The 18,010-nt window shown below is 37.7% G+C and overlaps 4 protein-coding genes across 8 annotated transcripts in view; 2 read left to right on the forward strand and 2 right to left on the reverse strand.

Annotated features, from left to right (window-relative positions):
• LOC116056806 (RILP-like protein 1) overlaps positions 1–3,175 on the forward strand; it is a 5,476-nt gene extending 2,301 nt beyond the window's left edge. Inside the window, exons 3-8 of one of the 3 annotated variants that reach the window (XM_035992777.1) lie at positions 842–960; positions 1,081–1,356; positions 1,586–1,653; positions 2,004–2,164; positions 2,235–2,333; positions 2,650–3,175. In XM_035992777.1, the coding sequence (XP_035848670.1) occupies positions 842–960; positions 1,081–1,356; positions 1,586–1,653; positions 2,004–2,164; positions 2,235–2,333; positions 2,650–2,651 (725 nt within the window). In that variant the 3' untranslated portion in view covers positions 2,652–3,175. Of the gene's footprint in view, positions 1–841; positions 961–1,080; positions 1,357–1,485; positions 1,654–2,000; positions 2,165–2,234; positions 2,334–2,649 lie in introns of all 3 variants that reach the window. The other 2 variants (XM_035992774.1, XM_035992773.1) reach the window with 2 other exon arrangements.
• A 1,176-nt stretch (positions 3,176–4,351) lies between these two features.
• rilpl2 (Rab interacting lysosomal protein-like 2) lies at positions 4,352–7,445 on the forward strand. Its single transcript, XM_031309164.2, has 4 exons — positions 4,352–4,852; positions 4,937–5,088; positions 5,726–5,848; positions 6,317–7,445. The coding sequence occupies exons 1-4, from the start codon at positions 4,559–4,561 to the stop codon at positions 6,336–6,338; spliced, it is 591 nt and encodes a 196-aa protein (XP_031165024.1). The 5' UTR covers positions 4,352–4,558; the 3' UTR covers positions 6,339–7,445.
• kmt5ab (lysine methyltransferase 5Ab) lies at positions 7,168–11,117 on the reverse strand. 2 transcript variants are annotated; one of them, XM_031309160.2, is made up of 8 exons: positions 10,939–11,115; positions 10,582–10,685; positions 9,553–9,700; positions 9,078–9,288; positions 8,892–8,979; positions 8,594–8,653; positions 7,892–8,082; positions 7,168–7,732 (listed from the first exon to the last, which is right to left on the reverse strand). In XM_031309160.2, exons 1-8 carry the CDS (start codon positions 10,946–10,948, stop codon positions 7,522–7,524), a joined length of 1,023 nt encoding a protein of 340 aa, XP_031165020.1. In that variant the 5' UTR covers positions 10,949–11,115; the 3' UTR covers positions 7,168–7,521. The 2 variants fall into 2 exon arrangements, with proteins under 2 accessions (XP_031165020.1, XP_031165021.1); XM_031309161.2 differs by lacking the exon at positions 8,594–8,653 and having other exon boundaries at positions 10,939–11,117.
• Positions 11,118–12,009: 892 nt separating this feature from the next.
• On the reverse strand, positions 12,010–13,475 carry c2h12orf65 (chromosome 2 C12orf65 homolog). 2 transcript variants are annotated; one of them, XM_031309165.2, is made up of 3 exons: positions 13,270–13,475; positions 12,896–13,176; positions 12,010–12,445 (listed from the first exon to the last, which is right to left on the reverse strand). In XM_031309165.2, exons 2-3 carry the CDS (start codon positions 13,172–13,174, stop codon positions 12,215–12,217), a joined length of 510 nt encoding a protein of 169 aa, XP_031165025.1. In that variant the 5' UTR covers positions 13,175–13,176; positions 13,270–13,475; the 3' UTR covers positions 12,010–12,214. The 2 variants fall into 2 exon arrangements, with proteins under 2 accessions (XP_031165025.1, XP_031165026.1); XM_031309166.2 differs by lacking the exon at positions 13,270–13,475 and having other exon boundaries at positions 12,896–13,263.
• Between the last annotated feature and the right edge of the window lie 4,535 nt (positions 13,476–18,010).

The following is an 18,010-nucleotide window of genomic DNA, read 5'->3' on the forward strand; positions in this document are numbered from 1 at the left end:
TGTTCCATATGTGTGCTGCTCACTGCAGATTTGAGTTGCGCTGATTAACCATCTGCTGTACGTTACACATATTTACCCTAGATAGTCACATGGGATTCTACAGTATATGCTGCATGCTTGCATGGTGTCATAAAAAGGAGGCTGTGAAGAGAGGCAGTCAGGAGCTTGTGAAGGAGACTATTTTTGAAGCAGACCAGAACATATTGCTCTTGCATGAGACTTTAATGGTGGCTGCAGCTATACTTACAGTACTGCCGGGGCCACAGTACACCCACTGCTTATAAACATGTACATCCTAATAAATGGGTGCTACATCATATGATCACTCTGCTCACTAGCACATTATTTGTTTGGAAATTCATGGACATTCATTCATGGTGTAACATATGCTTTAATATAGTTAGTAAGCCATTAGTTTTACTTCATTCTGGTACAGTGTGACAATCAACTTGCAGAGACGTGAAATGTGTTTGAGATAATGTAATCCATCACAGTGCAGTGAACATATTCACTTATTTTTTTTAAAAATTGCATTTGCATTGTCATGTGGTAATGCAATTGCAAAAAGGGTTTGTTCTGTTTTGATGTTATGTTTATATTTAGATTTTAGAGTCGCCTGCCAAACGCATTGTCCTTTGAATCATTCTCATCATGTATGATGCTTTATTTGCTCACTTAAATGTATTGAAAGGGTTGCTGTTGGGCACAAGTGGAAATTGATGGCTAAGTGGATGGTAAGAAATTAATGGTAAAGAAGTAAAATAAATGAAATCCTACTTTTAGATTGCATTGATGTTGCATGTGGGAACGGATTTTCTGTGCTTTTTTATGATATCCACAGGAATGTCAGAGAAGGAGAGGCAGATGATGAATAAGCTGAAAAACTTGGTGGATAAGCAGAGGGATGAAATCCGGGCTAAAGACCATGAGCTGACACTAAAAAACGAGGATGTTGAGGCGGTGAGGATTTATACTATATACAGCACATACTGGCACCTGACAATCTTTTTACATCAGTCTACAATTTACCTTCCTTGACCAGATTTTGTGAAGTCTTAAAAAACATTTCCTTAACTCTAGCTCCAGATGCAGCAACATCGGCTTATAAGAATCAACCAGGACCTTCGTCACAGGATAGGAGTGATGGAGGCTCAGGGAAAGGCACTGATCCAGCAGAGGGCTGAGCTGGAAGCTGCAGCCCAGGCACGGCAGCAGGAGCTGGGGGCTCTGCAGCTGGAGGTCGTGAGGCTGCGAAAGGAGCTCCGAGGGTGGGAACTGGAGAGAGAGGTCACTGATATAGAAGAAACCTCTCTTACCAGATCTGGGATGTCACCACCTACATCACCACAGATGACGGTAGGAAAAAGAAAAATGACTTATCTTCAGAAGGCTGTAAACCATAAATATAATTAGGCCATAGTTTCTTTGTAATAATAATGTATAATGTTCTAGTGCCTAAGTGGATGTTTTGTGTTACCAATTCAGTCTTCGGCATCTAACTCCGAACCGAATTCAGTGTGGGTGGAGTGTGGAGGGGAACCTGGCTTCCTGGCAAACTACTTTAAGAGTCCTTCCCTTCTCCCAGGGTCATCAAAGAGAGAAAATAATGAGGAAGAGGGTGATGAAGACGAGGACACAACAGCATTTTTACTGGTACCACTGGTTACACAGTTTGACTGTTATAGCAGAGGCCCACTATAAGACTATTTACATTAACAATACAATACAAAGCATGATCACTCTGTCATGCTGTTGTGTCCCTAAGGCCTTACAAATGTGTTGGATACATTTCCTACCCCATGAAACATTTGCAAAATATTTTTTAAAAAAAACCCATCAACTTGCAGTGTTCTTCTTTCCCTATTTTATTGTCGCATTGCTTTCTTTCATTGTGCGTTTCTGCTGTTAACTGATGAATTACCACTACCACTCTGGCAGAAATATGTTTAAGTTTAACCCCCATGCTCGAGAGAAATGCTGAATGTGTGTTTTGACAGCAGAAGGCGTCAGCTGAGACAGAGCCAGAGGAGAAGACAGACAGCCTGGAGCAGGAGTCAGACAAACCTTGCTTCACCCTGCAGGAGCTGCGGGACGTCCTGCAGGAGAAGAATGAACTCAAGGCCCAAGTGTTCATGCTACATGAAGAGCTGGCATATTACAGAAGGTACATTTTGTTTCAAAAATTAAGTTTTGATTAATCTCAACTGGACATAACGCTCTTCCATACCCATCAGTGAGGAGTTTGGGGATGACATCAGCTCCATTGTTTGTCCTCCGTCTCCTCCACCATGCTCCAGTTCCACTGATCTGGCCGAATCAGGAATTAGACGCTTGTGAGTAATTGAAATTTGACTTGACTCTAGCACACTTTTCGTCATACTCCATTGGTGTAATATATCATCATAATGTGTCAAACAAACATCATCAGATCAACATACTTAACAGATTGTATAAGGATCTGTAAAACAAATAGCGCCTGTTTTCATGTGAGGCGTCAAGGGTGAGTGTCACTACTGAGGGTCACAAAACATATAATAGTGATGATCACAACAATGCTTCTCATTCTTTTTGTGTTTTTTTCGCTAATTCTAAATGTCCCTCCTGTCTCCATTTCATCATGTCACCATTTCCATTTTCATCTTTGGACAGGATCTTCACTGCTATAATGCCGATGGTGGCAGCCGGATTGATTTCAGACGACCCCACACTGATGCCAATCAGAAGACTTTTCTTCGTATGACCTTGAGTTTTAATTGTATTATTGCTCTACTATTTTTTACCACAATCCTCTATGACAGTAAACCGAATATCTTTAAGTTGTGAAGAAAAACAAGACATTTTTCCCTATCTGACATTTTATAGACCAACAACTAATGGAGAAAATAATCAGCAGATTAATCGACAATGAAAATAATACTTAGTTAATGCCAGTGATGATAAATGAACCACTGTTGTCATTACTGGTGTCAACTTTTGCAATACATTTTGGTAGCATTTTAGCTAGTCTTGCATAGCCAGACCTGTCTTCACAGCATTGTGTCAGCGCAGAAGTATGATCTGGCTACACCGCAGAATGCTTTAGAGACATGCCAAATGTCAGGCTTTATCCCAGCATTGTACATCCGGTAAGCCAGACTACATATTAGCTAACTTGGTAAGAGCTTTAAATGAACCTAAGTAGTTAAAATATGAGAAAAATGTCCATACCTGGACATGCTGCGTCCACTCTACATTGCTTGATCCAAATACAGAAATTGTGTCACTGCATTGCCCAGAGTATGAATTGATTTTTCACAAAAACTTTCAAGTTCCTTAACATTCTCTGAATAATGACACCAGGTTTTGGGAATGGGTCCAGCTGCTAGAAGACCTATAAATGGGACATCTTGTGTCATTTATGTATACATTATGTTAAAATGTATACAAATTATATAACAAATTATTGTTGGTAAGTGTTTGAGTGGGGTTTGAAGGTGCAGCAATGGAGTTGAATGATTATGTGCCTCTGTTTTCCATTAAGAGACTGTTTGAGACAATGTGCTTAGTCCCCTGAATTGATAAAAAGAAGATTCAGTTCAATTTTATTTATAGTATCAAATCATAACAAGAGTTATCTCGAGACACTTTACAGATAGAGTAGGTCTAGACCACACTGTATAATTTATAAAGACCCAACAATTCCAGTAATTCCCATAAGAGCAAACATTTATGATGTATATTTGGAGCACTACAGTGGGGCACCACACTGTGGTTAACACAGGTACAATCTGGTAAACTGGTAAAAGACCAGTATGACCAGTACATCTATTCCAACACTGAGTACTGTAAAAAAAAAAACCCCAACAACAATATGTGCTTGGTTGCATTTGTAAAAATAATGCTTGTTCAGAACTAATAAAGTTTTATTTTTCATCTTTTGAATGTTGTAATTGTGTTATCAAATACTAATATGGCTAAGACAAATGTGCTAGATGTATGTTGTGTTTATGTCCAATACATTTCGAAAGTTTATAGTATTAGATCATATTTTGTGTAGGCAAGAATCTTTACTTGGTCATTTCACTCTTAATAAATAGAAAATAATAGAAGATAAGTCTTTATTGAAAAACCAGAGGATAAATTCAGGTGTTGAACAGCACAAGGACAGAAATAAGTACAGATAAATAGAGAAAGTAAACAAATAGAAGTGAAACAAGAGAAAATTAAAGTACAACAAAAGTCAAATCACGTGCTTTCTCACCTGATTCTGTAACGTTAAAAAGGCCCGCGTTCACGGATGGACATGGTTGAGGGATTCATCTTAAATCATATACGATCTTTGTACTCACCTGTCGCTAGGATACTTTGCCCTCCTCTGCAGTCCAGCGAGTCACGTTATTGGTGGATGAGTGATGGGGGAAGTGCTGTTGCTCTGGAAGTTTGTTGCCTTCTGCCAGTAAAAGTGTTGAACCCAAGACAAAAACAAAGAAAGCGCTATTTTTTTTAGAGAATTGCGGGTAGTAGAGTAGAAAAGTTAACCTTATTCTGATTTTTTTTTCAGGAGTCGTATCGTTCCGTCATGGAGTTTGGTGAAGAGTCGTCGCCCGCTCTGGCTTTCGAGAAGGACGCGTTTGAGCTCACGGTTGAGGATGTGTATGACATTTCGTATGTAATCGGACGAGATTTATTGAAAATAAGCAGCACAGGGGAAGAAGTGTCGGATTTACAGTTCAGAATAGTGCGTGTGTTGGAAATGTTCGAAACTTTGGTCAACAAGTACAACTTGTCTCTGGAGGAGCTGAAAATGGAGCGGGACAACCTGAAGAGTGAACTGGACAGGATCATCAAGGAGAGCTCCTCTGGGCAGGGCACGGTGAGTCAGTCATGTAGCTACAGTTGAATGAATTGTCAGACATAAAGTGGACGTTTAGAGATGCTTTCCTGTCTGCCATTACAGCAAACAGCGGGACCAAACCAGCTGCTGGTGGACCTCACAGACCCCAATAGACCGCGCTTCACCATGCAGGAGCTGAAGGAGGTCCTGCAGGAGAGGAACCAGCTCAAAGCTCAGCTCATGGTGGCTCAGGAGGAGCTTCAGCTCTACAAGAGGCGAGTTACTAAAGTCTACTTTAAGATGGGAGACAAAGTGTTTTTTTAATTAATGTCACCTCTTTTGCAATATACGTGCATTATGTTGTATGTTACATGAGGAAGACAGCATTAGAAACACCTTACTATAGACCATTCCACAGTTGTAAACATAAACATTCTAAATGGCCCCAAGTTGATTTCCTGTTGCAGTGTATGTGACATCAACTGACAGGAAGTTAACAAGGGGCCAGGCTGTTGCCTAGCAATTGAATTCCATTAATAAGGTCTTATCCAATTACAACACAACCCTAACTACATCCTCAATAATGACCATATAGCTAAATCAACACCTCTTTGACACAATGTCAACACGTGAACATTATAAGCTTGGTTAATACAGGATTTAATGCAGGGCTGTTGTATAAAACTACATAAGAAAGTTTAGATGTAGATGACCTGTGCTGTTATAAAGCTGAAATTAGCCTCCAATTTCATTGCTACTTTGATCTTTTTGATAACACTGTTTCTAGTTTTGAAGAGAAAGAGATATATTCAATCTCATGTATGACTTCAACTTGATGGTGTGGATTTTTGATGTAGGACACCTTCACATAAAACAATTTCAGTGACTATAAAGCTCTACTTTGTTGTGCAGTGGGATTCTGCCACAGGCTGAACCAGCCATGGTGGAGGTGGATCTGGAAACACCAGAAGCTACAGAGCACAGACCAGCCACGACAAATCATGCAAAAGAAGAGAAGACAACCATAGGCAAACTGTGAGTAATAGGATGGATTGCTTTACTGAATACAGTAGTATGAAAGTGCAGACAGCAAAGAAGTGATCTGAAAGACGTAGAGGAAGTAACATTTATTGTTTTAGGCTGTTTACCTCAGATGGCAAGGTTTCAAGATAAATGTCATCAGCAACCACATGATGTTGAAATAAGCTAGCAGGAAGATTGTTCTCACAGTCTGTCTCCTGTCTCCTAATGATATACTTGTGACCGAATGAATTCATGCTGATGCATTGCTGAGGATTTTTGCGTGAGTGCTGAAGGAGAGAAAGAGAGAAGTTGGAAAAAGAAGTGTGTCTGCCAAACTACTGCAGCCATCAGTAATTACAGTCTGCCATGACACAATGTTGCTTTTTCGCACTGGGCAGTTTTACTTGTCTGTTCCATGTTCATGCCACAACGCTTGGGAAGAAACTCCTTAAATTAACTCTGGACCCTTTCTGTTTATAGGTTTTCATTCAGGCGAAAATAAGAAAAACCTTTCACAAGAATGGACCATGTAGAAGACAAACCGGATTTGTCAGCACATTTTTCTCATCATGTAACCACTTTTATATTGAATTTTTTTTTTTTTTTTTTACGATGTCTTGTGTCAATCTAACAAAACACTCTTTTGTACTGGAAATTTGAACCTAAGATTGTTGATAGTAATATAGAGTTTCTGTAGTAAAAATATATAATACATGGAAGGTTTAGTGAAGATATAAAATTAAACTGGAAAGTATTATCTAACTAGTGTTGGAGATTATCAATGCAATCACTCAAAATTAAGTTATTTATAAGCTTTAAAATGTAATTTTATAAATCAAAGTTTTTAAAGGTGCTTTGTGTTGGTCCAGTAATCCTAAACACATTTTCTGCCACTCTAAACTATTAGCTATCAAATAAAGAAAAGAGTTGTTGCTCTGGCATACAATGGAAATGTAGTTGAAAGACAATATGCACTGTGAACAGTCACAACATCTGACATACATTCTTATCCTCACTTGCATTTCAGTCTTGCAACTCCTTTGCAATATGAAAGCTTTATCTTAAACTGCAGTGTGGGGTGGATGCAAAAGTGACATTGGCTAGCTTATGGGTTAAGGCGCATGCCATTTAACTACAACATTCTAGGATCCCTTCCAGCCGAGGCCCTTTGTTGCATGCTATGCCCCCCTATCCCCACATTTCCTGTCCGTTTTCAGACCGCAAGGTATCAAATTAAGATAAAAGTGCCCAAAATAAGCGGCGGAGACTGTCATCTTAGAGCACCATATTTCATTTATGTCTCGGATCTTCACCATTAACCATGCCACAGCTGGAATGAAAACTCTGTTTTATTCCTTAATTTACAGCACAGTTAATAATTTACAATAGGGAAATTGAATTGTCAATTATATTCATTGCAAAAGGAAACCCCATGAGGAGAAATGCCCTTCAAGCTTGCATCAGTCTGCTACAATTAGATTAAAAAAATAAAAATAAAACCATGATAAAAACAGTTGCAAAAATACACTCATGAGTTGACGCATTAGCCCCAATTTAAAACAAAAGGTTTTTTTTTTTTACACTTAATAAAAAAGCATGTTGAGGACTACTCATAGCGTCTTTTACATAACGCTGAACAGGACAGCATCAATTCATCTAAAATATGAACATTTGTGGTTGAGGATTCAGTATTTGAGCCAAGGGTGAGCCAGGACTGAGGCTTTACTCCGGTCACCGTAGTCATACAGCAGCTCTTCCTCTGCTTCGATGTCTCTGGAAGCCACCAAAATCAGATGAGGGGTACCGTCGATGGGGTGCAGCCTAGTTTGGCAGTTTCCGGTTTTACTGTGGTTGATCAGTCTTCCAAGACGGCTTGTTTCCTCTGTAGCGTCCACACTAACACGGAAACAAATAAAGATTTACTGTCATTAAAAACACAAGACAGGTATCCAAACTAGAAGTCAAGAAAATGTTAAAAAATGTTTAATTTTTAAGCCTACTGCAATCTTAACAAATTTTAACCCAGTGTTTCAGAATGGTGACATTTGGACTTACCAGTACGTTTTGGATTGATACTGGAAGTAGTACATGTAACAGCCTTTTTTAGGATCCTGAGCATACTGCGTCTCTCTTATTTTAGCCTCAGCTAGTTCCAGTAGATCTCCATGGTACTCCACGACAAACTCTCCCTTTTTGAAGCTCTTGACAGCAAATATCCCTCTTCCTTTTCCTTCGATGTGTTTGATCTGTCGACATGCAAAAGCAACAAAGTGTGAAATTTAACTGAGTTAGTAATGGTGCAGTGGTTGCTTTACAACTACTTGTATAACATTGTGGTTAGCGATTGTCAAAATTAGCAACTACCAAGTATTAATCACTGACTGATTAGATTACAGAGAAATTGTTTAGGAGAAAATAAAAATGCTTTTCATGCGGATTACTGATCTACAGAAAATATTGCAAATGCCTACAGTGATCTAAAATATATAATTCTGCCATTAAAGACCACTGATAAATTGTTACTAAAAATATATATTTTTTCTACTTACAGAAATGGATTTACCATATTGAAGGGTAGTTGATAACTCTACAATGTGCTACTCTGTTGCCTGATCATTGCCGTGCTTTGTGCACATTAGCAAACATCAGATTGGTAATGGGAGCACTATGTATTTAATAACTTTAATGTTATTAAATACATAGTGAAATGTGTCAAACACATTTGGGGCACCGTACATTTAAACCATTGAATGTTACCTGCAGTCCTTCTTCAATGTCATTCTTTATCAGGTCATCAATGTGTCTGTGTTCTTCACTCTGTTCACAATTTGAATGTTATTGGGTCAAAGTCAAACTTTCTGTTATGGTAGGGTTGCATAATCCTTATATCCTCAAAAAAAAAAAAAAAAAAAAAAAAATCAGTAAAAAAAAAAAACAATAGGAAATTATAACTTAACTGCAGATACAAAATGACACGTGTTAACTATGTGGAAAAGGCTTTCTGTTATTAACGGTTAATAGTACAAACCACAAAAAGCATTTTTCATATACCGACCTTTAACTCTGCTTTAGTTTTTCTGTTACTCCGTCTGATGGGATAATAGTCCGTCACCTTTCTGTTTTGGGAAGTTTTGTCCTCTGTCCTGAAAAGAGAAACATTATCAAAGTAATGAGAGATCATGATTGTGTAACTTGCTGAGTGTTATTTATTTTTTTAACTGACATGTCTTTCTGCACTCACTTTTTTGCTCCGAGTTTTCGACCAGTTCTACTTCGAGGCTTGGATGCTGAAACTTTGACGTCTGCTGCAGACCTGCCATTTGTGTGTGTTGTGGACTCTTTTTGCTCAAGTTGGTCAGAGCCTTGCTCTCTGATCCCATGACTGTGACAAGCCATTTCAGGCTTCTGCTCTTTAGACTCACAACTCTCAGATTTTATTTCATTAGGCAAGTCTAAAATGAGGAGGAAACAAAGAATAAAATTGACAGCTGCCCTAAACATTTGGCCTTAATCAAGAGAGTGAAAACAAGTTAGGTTGTGTCATAAGATAGTGGGTCAGTGAACACTGCTACCATTCACATTCACCGGACTTTGTTTGTGGTACACGTTGATTTGCTGACCATACGGTAAACATAGGGGTTACAGCAAAATAGCAGACAAAACAGCATTTCAGATTAGTTGATTTGAACAGTTTTAAAATTAAATTAGGTACTCGCCTTTTTTAAACTTTGACGTGTCAGGATTAGTTGCATCAGATTCGTTTCCTTCTTGGATCAGCATGCTTGAATTGTCACTCAGAGGGGATCTAGGTTTGGTTGGGCTCCGTAGACTCTGGAAAAATGACTGCACTGTGCCTACGCAATCCTGCAAAAATAATTATTATCTACCTTGGCAAAAAAAATAAAATAATTAAAAACACTATACCATTCACAGAAGTAAACCTAAAGACTTACACATTCAGCTAAATCTGAGGAGATACAATAAATGAGGTCATATTTTATGAGGCTGTGTTTAGAACCATGCAGCTAGTACAGACTGTATTAAATGTCTTTATTTCTGCTCCCAACATGCATGTGAATTCAAGGTGCTTCAAATTTAGAAGATAGGTGCACATGTTAAGCGATGCTCTGTGCAACATTTTTTTTAGCTGATGAAGACTTCACTGCTCTGCCTGCTAACTCTAACACAGGAATGATAAACATCTCCACGTTAACAGTACCATGTCTGATTGGCAAGAGTATGTATAATGATTATTGGATAGTACATTAATAAAACGGTGTAGAGAAATAAAAAATAAAAAATAGAGATCTATCTATCAAATTTCAAAACCTTGTAGCTCACTAAGTCAACTTTGTACAATGCCAGTGTATATGTGCTGCAGGTCATTAAACAATTTCTCTAGCGACAATGAAACACATCTTGACATCCTTAACGTTAACTTCAAGTTTCAGCTCTAAACTTGAACAATAACTATGGTGTATAGGTAACGTTATACTTTCTTACTACACCTAAACCTTACCGTTTGGTTGGTTAAAAGGGCAGTGCACAGCTTGGGGGTACATTTTGCTTACAGGGCTCAATACTTGCTTTTGATTACATCTGTTGCTACGACGCCAGCCAGGCTGAGGTAGGACCCCCCTGTAACAGTAACGTTGCCTTCCGGGTGGTGGGTTTAACACCACCGAATGTGATTTTCTTACTTTAGTCGCGAAAATAAAAGCGTAAAACCAAACAATAAAACATACCTTGTTAGTTGCAGGATTATTTTCCTTTGTCTCCTTCCGTGAGTTGACTTTATGTTGAACAGTGTCCTCGGGCTTTTTATCGGTTCTCAGCACACTTTTCTTCCCTTTTATAAACATGGAAATAAATACATGTAAGCACTGCTGTCTAATTCACCCGACATTATACAAAGCCGACCATTACCGGAGAGTTTTTATTAGTAAACTTTAGCTAACGGTAACGTTAACTAGCTAACGTGTATTTAAAAAGGTGGTCCTCTGTTTACCCTTGCTAGCTAACGTTAACGTTATACATTAGAGTAGCTTGTGTGACATGCAACCATTACTGAAACGACACATGAAACACATTAACAAGTTTACCTTTTGCCATGTCCGTTCCCAGAATAACATTCAATGGACGAGGAGTTTATTAAATTTAGCCCTCTGTGTCCACGGTGTCCTCACTGTGCCTAGCTAATTCACTGCTTCTGCAACGACAAACATCAGACCACTAGCTACACTGCGAAATCGTGCGTGAGACTGAGCCTGGTAGATTTAAAATCCGTACTGCATCTCTCATTGGCTGATTCGTCCGGGCAGGAGAGGCACGAGCATGAAAGTAGTTCTCTCATTGGCTGCAACCATTGATTGATATATATATATATATATATATATATATATATATATATATATATATATATATATATATATATATATATATATATATATATATATATATATAAAAAATATAATGTTCGGCATACAGCAATGTGTTTTGTATAAAATACTGAACAGAAAGAAAAGCATGATTCAATCAGTAAAATGTTCAATGTCCTATGACGTTACCTAAGCACAGGTAATAAATAAAAATCCATTTACAGCATGTAGCCTATCATCATTTTCAACCATACTTGAAATCTAAAGCAAAAGGGTGTGAGTCCCATTTTTCAAGGAGAAAATAATTTTGTTTTTTCAGACTGTGAGAGTCTTGAGAGTGAGACTGTGAGAGACATAGACAGATCAAGTATTTTATGTTTAGCCCAAGAGGTTTAGATCAGACAGCTTTTGCTGAGATCTAGTGATAACTTTGGGCTAATGTGCTATAAATTATCCCATTAAAATCATTAGTGCTGCCACTGTAATAATGTTGACTTCTGTTGATCTGTGTTTTCAATATCAAATGAGCCAGCAGGAAATGCTCTAGTGTGAAACGGAGGTTACAACTTAACACTAACAACTTACAGGAAATGAGGGATAAATGATGTTATCAAATGCTAAAATTAAAGAAATACAGTAGCCATGTATCTACGTCATCAAATAACACCTACAGGTACATACTGCAGCTTTTACTAAAGCATATATCCCAATCATATTTACAGTCTATGATCCCAATTAATGTTTTTTTTTGGAGAACACCCATTCAAGCCCTGAAAGATGAACTATACACATCACCAACATCTGACTATATTTGATTTATTTTCTCATTTTTTTCTTGTGTCTTGTATTATGTGATGTATGTTGTATTGCAATTTTGCATGAAAGATGCTATACAAATAAAAGGCTAATTGGATTTAGAACAGTTGACAGTACCTTTCCAGGTTTTGTTATTCAATCCGCCTAAAGTACAGAACCATGCAAGTATACATTCTATAACATTTCAAACAGTGTCATTTCCAGGTTTGGAGTCTGCAGCCAGCGCTTCTTTAAAGAGTTTTTTTCTGTCCAGATTCTCATTTGCCTTCCTCCTCTTCTCTTGTTTCCTCAGCTCAGACTCTTTCTTCTTTACAAGAACTTCACTGAGTTCTCCTTTATAAACAACATCAAGTTTCTCTCGCATAATTTCCCGAGCACGCTTTCGGTTTATATCCACAGATCTGGTTTGATGGCACTGCAGGGGAAATGAATGGTACAAGAAATTAAATTAACATCAATCACATAACTTTGGTTGACAAAAAAATATCACCCTTCTTAAGTAGCCATAGTAGCTGTTCTGGGGCTTTTATCATAATTTCTCTTTTTTTAGGGCACTGAAAGGACTAAACTCAACTTTTTAAGTCAACATGGACAAGAACTCCTTCAATCTCATTTACAATACAACTGGGTATCTGTGGATGAAGATCATGTAATATTATCAAAAGCATCAGAACAGCTACAGTACTAGTCTATGATGTGAGGTTTTTCAACTGAGACTTCTATGGTCAAGAATGTTACCGAGGTTGAAATTCAACAACATAACTCTGATTTGGGTCATTCATTCACCAAATATCTATAGGCTACACATTAACTGAAAGATACCAGTGATGACAGGTACACAGATGGATTTAAAAATAAGATTAACCTTCACAACAATCCCACTGGGGATGTGCTTGAGCACCACACAGTTGCTGGTTTTGTTGGTGGCCTGTCCTCCGGGTCCAGAGCCTCTCACAAACTGCTCTTCGAGCTCGTCCTCATTCAGGACAGGAAGGTCTATCAAGTCCTTTTTGCCGGCTGCCAAAACACATGTCAGTCCAGACGGGAGCGGCATTAGCAGTGGAGAGACACTGGGAGAACCTCTCCATATGACCCGACTGGACACACTGTACATACAGCTGATGAACTGGACAAGCCGCGACATCTCTTTAAATAAATATAGAAAGTGAATGCCAGCATTACATCACTTTGTGTGTCACCAAACAGGGAATATCAATTATTCTATCAAAAACGTCTTACCATGTAGTCTAAGTAATAGCTCTACTGTAGGCTATTATATTTCCATGTCTGTTTCACGGTCGTGTGGTAGTGTTCATGTTTATGTTCAGTCTTCATTTCTACATTTCCGTCACCAGTCAGCCAATCAGCAGTTGTCGTGCTTTTCTTCGTGGCCAGGATAGCATGGTCTGTGTTGACCCTCTGCCGCCATCGTGTGTCGGTTCGGTGAACAAAACTCTAGCAGGTAGGAAACTAAAAAAATATTTTAAGTTGGAGTTTCTCTAAAAGCTTTTTCTGCTAGACATTTTAAAAGGCATGACTGTGCGTGGATGGTGGTTAAGGGTGGAAGATACCCAAGGTATCCATTTTGGCAGGGCCATGTTTACAATGGCGAAATCCCCTGTTCAACGTTTTTTGGGAGTTCGGTGCCTGATAATATATTATCAGGCACCGAACTTCCAACTTCCTATAGGCCTAATTAACAAACTATATATAGCCTATATATTAGGGCTGCACAATGAATCAATATGTCATTCCCTTCAATATCGTGAATCATATCGCAATTGCAAATCAGTCAAAATAATCGCAATGAGATATTTTCCTAATATCGTGCAGCCCTACTATATGTATATATATATATATATATATATATATATATAAAGTATCGCCCTTGCTTGTCTGTGGTGTGCACATACAAAGAGAGCATTCAAAGACTCCACTGACTATAGGCTCTGGATACTGTACTTATTCTTCTGTACTCTGTACTGTTCTATGAATACTACACTTGTAATTCACTGTAAATTATATGAGGGTGTTACTGTGTATGTCAATATATTATGGTCATCATAAATGTACCCCATATGCCACGCCAGGCCAATGGCCATAATATGTTATGTGTAAATACGTAGCCTCCCAAGAGCTGCACACACACACACACTCTACATCTGAGATGTGGTGTATGAGATTATTTGCCCTTTTAGTGATGCTGATTATTGAGAGTGATGCAGGTGATTATAGTATGATATGGATGATGGTTGTTTATGAATGTCTGAAATGTTGATTTCAGTTGATATGCCTTTTTGAAGGCTGACATTTTGACTTGTCATAACATTTACAATGGCTCCTTTCTATTCAACTCCCACTAAGCCATGACAGTGTGAAAGTGAGCCAATACCAGGGCCTTTAAAAGTAGCAGCTAAATAGATTTGAGCCATCATTAATTTTATTATTTACACCTGTGCTTTTATACTATGATATGTCAAAATGTCTTCTTTAAGAAACAGCCTATTAATATATTGAATGGAGTGAAACATCATTCAATAGACTTTCCAGCCACAGTACAAATTAAGTTTTTAACATATTGAGCATATACAGGGGGACAAAGGTGAAGTGTATTATGTTGCAGGAGTGAGAAGTTTTTTGCACATCACTGTCGGAATCATATAAAGTGTATGAAATCAATTGTAACCATTGTGAATCAAAGCTGACTGCAGCCTCCATTATTTGCGAAGGAGAAAACTATACAGACAATTTTCAAGTCTACTGGGAGAAGTATTAAATAAATAAAAAATGAATTTTGGATGGAATAATATGAACCCTCCTTTTAACACTTACAAGAGCATCAGCACGAGCATTATGGAATGCAATAATAGATTAATTACCACTTCACCTGACAGTACAGGTTAGCTGTTTTATTTATTAACTTTTCAGTCACCCTGCACATTACATATAGGGTTGCAAAATTCTGGGAATTTTCAAAGTTAGAAACTTTACATGGGAATTAACGGGAATATATGTTAATGAACAGGAATTAACAGGAATAAATGGGAATTAATGGGAATAAATTGGATATTTTTAATATTGCTTGTTACAATACTGTTAGTCTATAACAGGGAACTTAAATGTAGTTGAAATCTCACTCATTTTGCAGCATAATCTTGGTTAAAACCACCTGATGGCACCTGGGGGTACATAACCCATTGCTATTAACCTATGTGTGTTAATTGTATAGCCCACGTTTAATTCACATGAAAGTTTCCAAATTAGAATGTTTCCCAAAATTCCCCAGCTTAACTTTCCATGGAAAGTTTCTGGAAATTTACCGGAAAATTCCTGCCCCTTTGCAACCCTAATTACATAACATTCTTTTTACATTGCTTTGCATTGCTTTACACTGCACAGACATTGCTGTTGAATCTAATACAGTAGCCTAAACTTTAGCCTTATTAGTTTCATTATTTGCAGGCGTCTATCACTTTAAGCAGTGGCAAACACTTGTGAAAGGAGAAGGGTCTGTTGTCATTTCTGATGGATTCCTGAAAAAGTCTATGTTAATGTAATGATGGTGCCCATTTAATGCTATATATTTATTGCAAAATAGTTTCATATGGCCAGAACAATGGACTGTGATGTAATGCTTCCTGCTCTCTCCCTTAACAATGACTATAATGAGTAAATCAGGAAACTATGTAGGTCACCAGGAAAAGACAATCTCTCTGATGACCTGTGATGACATCTCTCTGAAATTGCGGGTGGAGGAGGTTCATTTCTAATTACTTGAAGTGTATCTTTAGTGCTGACATTAAAAACTAACTCTCAATTTGGTACTATGTCATTTTTATGTGGATCTTGCAAAAGACTCACCTTTTCAGTGCAACCTGCAGTATTTGTAAGAAATCAGTAGTATACATTTGTAACAGAAATAAAGATCTCTACAACTCTACAAACTGTCAATTTGTGGTCCAAAAGAAAATGATTTTTGCATAAAGAGTTAATCCAAACTCTAGTGTATGCAAAGCTTTTCAGTTTGTTCAGGATTGGCCATCAGTGTTTTTTTGGTAAGAAAAAAACAAAAGAAGAAGAAATGCAGGTAACGATTTCTCTGATAGATACAGTACAATGATAAAATATTCTGTATAATTAATGTAGTAATAAACTATATTACTAAATGTATAAATACTTTGAAGTGCTGTGCACAACTTAAACAAGAATTTACCAGGAACAGGTTTCTTGCAGTGTTTGGTTGTGAAAAATGAATGAAACATTTTCATATTTATGCATATGCAGAATTTGATGCAGTGGTCAACATCTAATCAGTGACCTTCTTGAGGTCCCCACCATGCACCATTATATGAAAATGAATATATTTTCTTAAATGTTTCCCCCTCCAATCACTTCACTTTGTTACTAATTGAGTTAGATCGTGACAATAAATGTACAGGATCAGATAAATACATAAAAATAGTAATACGGGTAAACTGAGTAAAAATAGGTTAGTCTATCACCGCATGTCAGGCTATAAACCGCCAGTGTGCATGAATGTAACACGACTGCAATAAATTTACCTTTGTAACTCAGAAAGCCTCTGCCTGCGGAAATACGTAACCACTTGTGATACCACCAAATCATTTCTAATGATACCACTTTAGAGTTAGACCATATACTCCGCTGCCAGCAGGGGGCGCCCCACTATCGAAACTGCTCGTCTAAATCTACTGTCTATGGTCTAAATGGCTGTGCGAGTCCAAGAGTCTGAGCTTCGTCAAGTTAGCAGAGGGAAAGACACACACCGGAAGATAGGCGACTATTGCTTCAGAAATACTAAATGATGGGCTGCTGTGTACTTTAGTGGAAGAAGTATTCAGATCAAGTAAAAGTACTAATACCACACTGTAAAAATACTCTATTACAAGTAAAAGCCCTGCATTGAAAATGTTTCTTAAGTAAAGTAGCCTAAAAGTAAAAGTCCAGAAACTGGAAACGATGAAAACATTTCTGTGTTTAATGGGCTAATGTCAGCTGTTGTAGGCCTACTTGTTGGGTAGTTTAATTTAGGGCTGTGCTCGATTGAAGAAATTCTTAGTCGACTAACACTCATTCAATTGTATCGACTAATCGATTAGTTGATTTAATCGACAGATCTGTAAATCTGAGTTTCTCCGCAAAGAGTCATGCAAAAGCACCACTTTAATTCTTGTGTTTACCAGAGATGTGCTCGTACGTTTCTTGGAAATAAGTCATTCAGCATGAAAAAAGGATAAAACATGACTAATCGACTAAAGAAATCTTAGTTGACTAAGACCAAAACGACTGATTAGTCGACTAATCGACTAAGAGGGAGCAGCCCTAGTTTAATTTACAATAAAACATCGTATTTTATACATGTGTTTTTTGTGCACAAATGTTGCTTTACAAGTAGGCTAACTTAACTAAAGCTGTCAGATTAATGTAGTGGAATAAAAAGTACAGTATTACTCTCTGAAATGTAGTAGAGTAATAGAAGTAGAAAGTAGCATGAAAAGAAAAGACTCGAGTAAAGTACCTCAAATGTGTACTTAAGTAGCCTGCAGTATGCCTACTTGAGAAATGTACATTCACTGGTAGTAGGCCTACTGTAAGTACACATTTGAGGTACTTTACTCGAGTCTTTTCTTTTCATTGTATTGCACACAATATTTATTTGTTTCATTTGACTAACGTCCTAAATAGTCTCAAATGAGAGCACTTGTAGGATGGGTGCAATCGGCATAGTTCTGTTAGGTGTATGGCATCTTGGACGTGATATAGATTTAGATATATTGTGTGAAATTGTTGTTTTAGAAAACAAACGTGACAAATGTGTGTAGGGACACGCTGGAATAGAAGAGTTTGGACCGATTCAACGTTTGCAACTTCAAACCAAAAATAGTCTATGATTCAAACGCGCAGTAAGTCAGACTTTTATTTAGAAAATTGTACCGGAAACCTCGTTATACTGGGGTTA

This window comes from Sander lucioperca, chromosome 2 (assembly GCF_008315115.2).
Source record: "Sander lucioperca isolate FBNREF2018 chromosome 2, SLUC_FBN_1.2, whole genome shotgun sequence".
NCBI lineage: Eukaryota > Metazoa > Chordata > Actinopteri > Perciformes > Percidae > Sander > Sander lucioperca.